Below are 7,575 nucleotides of genomic sequence, written 5' to 3' on the forward strand. Positions count from 1 at the left end.
CCTTTGGTACAAAAATGCTTTATTATCTAAAGTCTCACTAACAGTAATGTCTTTCTATTTATCAGTGTTCAGAAATGTGATTGCTTTTATTAGTGACATTCTAAATAGCTTAATCTTACCATATTAGCACCAATGCTCAAGAAAAAGGTAACAGGTAGTGAACATATTTCTGAATTCTTTTGTAAGCATAGATAATTTAAACAATAGCCTTGGGGAGGGTTAAGCCACCGCTTGCAATGCCAGCATCTCATATTGCAGTGCTCATTTTAGCTTGGTCTGCTCAACTTTTGATCCAGCTTCCTGTTGATGTGCCTGGAACACAGCAGAGAATGGCCCAGTGCTTGGGCCCCTGCCACCTATGTGGGAGACCCAGATATTGTTCCTGGCTACTGGCTTTGGCCTGACCCAGACCTGGCTGTTGAAGCCATTTGGGGAGTGAAATGTTGGATGGAAGATCTCTCACTCTTTGTCTCTCCTCTTCTCTGTCACTATGCCTTTCAAGTAAATAAATAAATCTTAAAATGCAATTTCATCTTCCTTTGAAAATTCAGGTTCATTAATTATTGGGCAGTTTTATATTCTAGATATAAATTGTCATGGCTATTGGGCTAGAAGTAGTGTATTTCTCCTGCAATCTCTGCCTGTTTGATTTTTGATGATTTTTTTTTTGTCTCTTTCATCATTGTCAATCAATTCACTGGCTGCTGTAGCAGGCTTTACCTTCTCATCTAATTCTTTGTATCTTTTCTGTTGTAGATGGAACAAGCTCAACACTAGATATCTAAGCTTGTAAAAATTATGAGCAAGTAAAGAGCAAACATGTTTATTTTATTTGGAAGATCCGAGGGCGTTGAGCCTAGGAATTAAGGGAATTCCAGTTTCTGTTCTATTTTTTCTGTGGCTCATAACATCTGGGGGCAATGAGTTCAACGTCTTGCTTTCTACTTTTCCTTCTCAGCTTTTAAGAATGGAAATCTTGTAAGTAATATATAATTAAAAATATTCTTTTCAGATCTTCCTTGGATGTGTGCGCTCGAGATGAGAGAAGCAAGAGGACTCTGGCCCTGACAGTTTGCAAGCTGCATGTTCTCCGCTGTCAGGGTAGGAATTACACCCTCACTGGCATGGACAGCTGTGCTGTGCCTGCTGCAGTCCAGAAAGCTTGTGGCGCATGTCCACTGTGGGGAAAGTGTGATGGTAAGGGGCACTTTATATTTCTAAGTATGAGTGACAAAATGACAGTACTGAGTTTTCTAAAAACGTAGTTTCTAGGTTAGCAGGGATCAAAGCTGATACTTAAGGATGTCAAAGACTCAGATTGGTTTGACAGTGAACTATGCTCTGGCACTTCCTCTCCTGGGGAGGGTTGTAGATCAGTTACCTAAGCCAATGAGGACCCATTCATGATGCTCTGAGTGGTCCCCAGACATGGGTGATCCCCACTCCACCCCCAAGACTTTTCTCTTGTATTATCCTTATTATTATTACTGGGAGCTGGGTTTTAAGTGGAGCATCTGGGACATGAACTGGTGTCCATATGGCATGCTGCCATCACAAGGGCCATTTTACCTGCTGTGCCAGAATGCTGGCTCCCTACAATGATCTTGAATACTGACTAGGGCGCAACACACTTCCCATAGTTTGGACAGTACTGTGAAATGGGAAGGGCTAGATAACTGGAGCCAAGTCACTGCCTTAAGTTTTGCTATCTAAATTTAGGAACGGGGCTGTGTGATCCACCAAGTTTCTGTCCGTTCTTTGCTCCCTCCTACTCCTGGCCCATACCTGCTCTCACTCCCTCAAGGGTTGCAGCATGGATGATGACATATGAGTATGAACTTGAGTCACGTCTGGGTCACCTTGGATTTGGTGCTCACCACCACCCTCTGGCTGACCTTGTCAGCTCTCTTGGAGCCATCTGCTTGGTGTATTTCAGCTTGTACCCCCCCTTCCCCCACCAGATTGCTTCCCTTCAGATCATATTTCTGGTTTGTTTTTACAGGATACATAGCCTTTAGCATGCCATGCCTTCTTTCTCAGAATTTAATTCCTGTTTTCTTTCTCGCTGTGCTTGAGCCTTGACTCTTGGTTCCTTCTGGGGGTCTTCTCAGTTGGTCTGTGGGGTGAAATATTGCACTCAACTGCAGGCTCACAAGGGTAGCAGCATCTGGGAGGAGAATTGGAGAGGTCTTGACTGGGATAGAACTACCTCATGTGGGTCCAACTGATAAAGTCTGGCACCAACCTCAAAACCCATTTATTCCAAGTAGAGCAAAATGCCTCAGTTTCTTGGTCCTACTGCTTTTCCAGCAGATAGTTTATTTTATAACTTAAGGCAGAAGTTTCTACAGCTCTCTAATCACCACATCATTGCTTTGGGGATAATATGTTTTGACCCTGCCACCTCCATAATGTTCTATTAAATCTCTCTTGCTTATTTCTTCCAGCCCAGAGCAGCAAATGTGTCTGCCGAGAAGCAATGGAGTGTGAAGAAGAAGGGTTTGGTATTTGTGTGGAACTGAATGGCAAGGAACAAACAATGTCTGAATGTGAGGCCGGCGCCCTGAGATGCAAAGGGCAGAGCCTGTCCATCACCAGCATAAATCCTTGTGCTGGGGAAACCCAGTAGGCTCCTGAGGGCCCTGGTCAACTTCCCAAGCTGAACTGACACACCTGTATCACTGAATACTTAGATGCTTTGCCAGCATGGAGGCACATTCTTTCTACTTCCTCTCTATTGGGTTTCCTCAATATAAGCTATTTAAACACACACACACACATATATATAAATACATAAAGTATATATACATGCACACGTCCATATACATATATAATTTATATATAGCAATATATACATATATAAGATTTATATGTATATATAAACACACATATATGAAGCTACTATACAAACACACCGTTTGTTTTCCCAAATGTGAATGCAGATACTCTTGTTTATCTTCCCTTTTTATGTTTCAGGATACAGAATGTTCTTGAACCTTTGCATGAACTAGCTGTGTGTTCTTGGAAAAATGGTGAACGTTTCTGGACTTTGACTTTTTTTTTAAATCAAGAAAACTAGAGGATTAGATTAGAGAAATTTGAATGCTCCCTTCATCCGTATGATTCTATTAAAATGATTGACTCAACTCATGGGCCAGAGCACTACAAATTGATTAGGAAAACAGAAGGAACATGATTTCCTGATTAGAGAGATTGGCTTCCCTCAATGAGAGCAAATACAAGGGGATCTAAATGGAAAAAGACAGATACAATTATTCCCATCCTGAGTCGTAATCTCACACTTCACTCTATTGAGTCAACTGCCACATGTAGCGATCCCTATTCTTGTCAGGAGATTGATCCATTTAAATGTCAGAGCAGAATTCATTATGCTGTGGTCACAGGGGGCCTTCTGCCTTCTTGTCTGAGAACAAATACAATTCAGTCTTCTCTTGGGGGCTTTTGTTTAGAATGTATCAAACACAAGACTTGCAATTCCTCCGCTCTCCTTTTGTGAAAGAAGCATCAGTTCATGCCTCTGCATTGAGCATATTTGAGAACAGTTTTCCCTAATGTGTATACATGCCTAGGTTTTTCAGGAGGGTATGCAGTTTGAAGCATCCTTCTTTTATTCATTCTTAATTCACCTTTCATCAATACAAAAAACTAGTTGGAGGTGAAATGAGTGGGCTTAAATAGAATTTAAAATATGCTTTTATATACAAATACTGCCTCTAATTTATGATTCTGGTGAATATGTTTCAACCAAGCTTAAGATGACAAGGATAAGAATACTCATTAAAGATATTATTCTGCATAATTTTCTGGTTCTGTATTATGTTTAGTTTTAGAGGCTATTTCCATGAAGAATGGTTAGCGTGTTCTTGCCTGAAGTTTTATGAATGATCCAGATCTGACTACATATTTGTTTTAAAAGTGCCCCCTTGAGGGAAGATGCAAATATAATGTATGGAAGTTAACAGGAGATAGATTTCAAGTGATTGGAAACAATAGCTTTCAGACACTGCTACTGCATTTGTTAGAGGTTATTATGAACTTAATTTCTACCCTGGGCAGGGGGTAGGACTTGAGAATGCCAGACTCAGGTGAAGATCATAAGACAACGACTTAAACAAGTCAATTCATTTGATAGGAAATATGTCAATACCTTTCCAGTGATTTCTTTTCTTTTCTTTTTTTTTTTGACAGGCAGAGTGGATAGTGAGAGAGACAGAGAGAAAGGTCTTCCTTTTGCCGTTGGTTCACCCTCCAATGGCCGCCACGGCTGGCACGCTGTGGCCGGCACACTGCGCTGATCTGAAGGCAGGAGCCAGGTGCTTCTCCTGGTCTCCCATAGGGTGCAGGGCCCAAGCACTTGGGCCGTCTTCCACTGCCTTCCCGGGCCACAGCAGAGAGCTGGCCTGGAAGAGGGGCAACTGGGAAAGAATCCGGCGCCCTGACCGGGACTAGAACCCGGTGTGCCGGCGCCACTAGGTGGAGGATTAGCCTAGTGAGCCGCGGCGCCGGCTTCCAGTGATTTCTGTTCTGAGCTTAACCCACTAATTTTCAAATTTTTCAATTCTGTCAATATTTTAATGATACAATATTTATTTCAAAGTTACCATAAATAGTATAGTTATTGCTCAACTTAACTCTTTTTTAGGTGTCCTATTTATAGGACAATGTAGCGTGAAACTAGTACAAGGTAAAATTATGTTGCTTATGTGTTACCACGATCCCCTTTATATAGAGGACATGGTCAGCATGATCAAGTGCTCCCAGAGCCTGAGGTCTGAAATAAACTATGGGTTGGGCATTCCTAATCTGAAAATCCAAAATCTGAAATTTTGAGTTTCCAGTGGAAAATTTACATCTGACTCCAAGGACTGGGGCCATCCTCTACTGCTTTCTCAGGGCATAACAGAGAACTGGATTGCAAGTGGAGCAGCCAGGATTTGAACTGGTGCCCATAGGGGATGCTGGCACGGTAGGTGGCAGCTTTGTTTGCCCTGTCATAGTGTTAGCCCTCAAAATGTCAATTTCACTCCAGTGCATTATGTTTTAGGTACTCCATTAATTACCACAGATCAGGGGAAACATTGCATCTGTCTTTTTGGACTGGGTAACTTTGCTCAGTATAATGGTTTCTGGTTGCATCCATTTTGTTGCAAAAGACAGGATTTCATTCTTAGGGCTGAATAATATTCCATACTGTATATATACCATAATTTCTTTATCCAGTCATCAGCTGATGGACATCTGGGTTGATTCCATATCTTAGATATTGTGGTTGAGCTGCAATGAACATGGGAGTACAGATAATTCTTTCATATGCTGATTTCATTTTCCTTGGGTAGATTCCTAGGAGTGGGATTGCTGAGTCATACGGTAGATCTATTTTCAGATTTCTGAAGTATCTCCATGTTGTCTTCCAAAAAGGCTGCACCGGTTTACATTTCCACTAACAGTGGATTAGGATACCTTTGTCCCTACATCCTCACCAACACTTATTGTTTTTTGATTTCTGTATGAAAGCCATTATAACTGGGGGGGGGGGAGCTATTGACCATTTGAATTTCTTCTTTTGAAAAATGCCTGTTCAAATCCTTTGCCCATTTCTTGACTGGATTGTTTGTTTTGATGTTGTAGAGTTTGTTGAACTGTTTATAGATTCTGTATATTAATCCTTTATCAGTTGCATAGTTTGTAAATGTTTTCTCCCATTCTTTTGGTTGCCTCTTCACTTTGCTGAGTTTCTTTTGCAGTGCAGAAGCTCATCAGCTTGTTGCAATCCCATTTGCCTATTTTTGGCTTTGATTGCCTATGCTTCTATGGTGTTTTCCAGGAAGTCTTTGCCTGTGCCAATGTCTTGTAGGGTTTCCTCAATGTTCTCTAACAATTTGGTGGTATTAGCATTTGATCCATTTTGAGTGAATTTTTATGTAAGGTGTAAGGTAGGGGTCTTGTTTCATGCTTCTGAATATGGAGATCAAGTATTCCCAGCTTCATTTGTTGAAGAGACTGTCCTTATTCTAGGGATTGATTTTAGCTCCTTTGTTAAAGATAAGTTGGTAGTAAATGGGTGGATTGATTTCTGGCATTTCTATTCTGTTCCATTGGTGTATACATCTATTTTTTTTTGCCAGTACCAGGCTGTTTTGATTATAACTGCCCTGTAGTATGTCTTGAAATCTGATATTGTGATGCCTCTAGCTTTGTTTTTGTTGTTTAAGATTTCTTTAGCTATTCATGATTTCTAATGTTTCCATATGAATTTTAGCATCATTTTTTCTAGATCTGAAAAGAATTACCTTGATATTTGATTGGAATCACAGTAAATCTGTAATTGGTTTTTGGTAGTATGGGCATTTTGATGATATTGATTCTTCTAATGCATTAATGTGGGAGATTTTTTCATTTTTTATTCTATTTCTTTCTTTAATGTTTTATAATTTTCATCATAGAGATCTTTGACTTCTTTGGTTAAATTTATTCCAATGTATTTTCTTTTTTTGGTGACTATTGTGAATGGGATTGATTGAGAAGTTCTTTCTTAGCCAAGGTATTTTCTGTGTATACAAAGGTTATTTTTTTGTGTGTTTTAACTTTATATCTTGCCACTTTATCACATTGTTTAATGAGTTCCAAGAGTCTGTTAGTGAAGTCTTTTTGTTCCCCTCTATATAGAATCTTGTAATCTGCAAATAGGAATAGTTTGATTTCCTCCTTTACTGCTTGTATCCCTTTGATTTCTTTTCTGTGCCTAAACTTACAGGACAATATTGAATAGCAATGGTGAGAGTGGGCATCCTTCTTTGGTTCTGGATCTTAGTGAGAATATGTCCAACTTTTACCCCATTTAATAAGAGCTGGCTGTGGATTTCTTATAGATTGCCTTGTTTGTGTTGAGGAATGTTCCTTCTGTACCGAATTTGCTTAAGGTTTTCATCATAAAAGTGTGTTATATTTTATCAGATGCTGTCTCTGCATCTATTGAGATAGTCATATAGTTTTTTTCTTCAGTTTGTTGATGTGATGTATCAGATTTTTTGATTTGCAAATGTTGAGCCATCCCTGCATACCAAGGATAAATCCCATTGGTCCAGATGAATGATCTTTCTGATGTGTTGTTGGATTCAATTAGCTAGTATTTTATTAATTATTTTTGAATTTATGTTCATCAGGGATGTTGGTCTATAGTTATCTTTCTTTGTTGTTTCTTTTTTTGGTTTTGGAATTAAGGTGATGTTAGCATCATAGTAGGAGTTTGGGAGGATTTCTTCCCTTTCAGTTGTTTTGAGTAGCTTGAAAAGAATTGGAGTTAATCGTTCTTTCAAAGTCTGGTAGAATTCAGCAGTGAAGCCATCTGGTCCTGGGCTTTGTTGGAAGCGTCTTTATTGCTGATTCATTCTCCATCTTGCTTATTGGTCTGTTTAGGTTTTTAATGTCTCTGTGTCTCATTTTGGTAGATTGTATGTGACCAGGAATCTATCCATTTCTTCTAGGTTTTCCAATTTTTTGGCATATGGCTTTTTGTAGCATTTCCTGATGATTCTTTTTTATTTCTGTGGTATC

At 39.5% G+C, this 7,575-nt stretch overlaps 1 protein-coding gene across 1 annotated transcript in view; it reads left to right on the plus strand.

Moving 5' to 3' along the window:
- C7 (complement C7) overlaps positions 1 to 3,820 on the plus strand; it is a 66,474-nt gene extending 62,654 nt beyond the window's left edge. The window contains exons 17-18 of the mRNA XM_008262152.4: positions 1,013 to 1,197; positions 2,448 to 3,820. Coding sequence (XP_008260374.2) covers positions 1,013 to 1,197; positions 2,448 to 2,629 — 367 coding nt within the window. The 3' untranslated portion in view covers positions 2,630 to 3,820. The remainder of the gene's footprint in view (positions 1 to 1,012; positions 1,198 to 2,447) is intronic.
- The last annotated feature ends 3,755 nt before the right edge of the window (positions 3,821 to 7,575 follow it).

Source organism: Oryctolagus cuniculus, chromosome 14 (genome assembly GCF_964237555.1).
Source record: "Oryctolagus cuniculus chromosome 14, mOryCun1.1, whole genome shotgun sequence".
In the NCBI taxonomy this organism is placed as follows: domain Eukaryota; kingdom Metazoa; phylum Chordata; class Mammalia; order Lagomorpha; family Leporidae; genus Oryctolagus; species Oryctolagus cuniculus.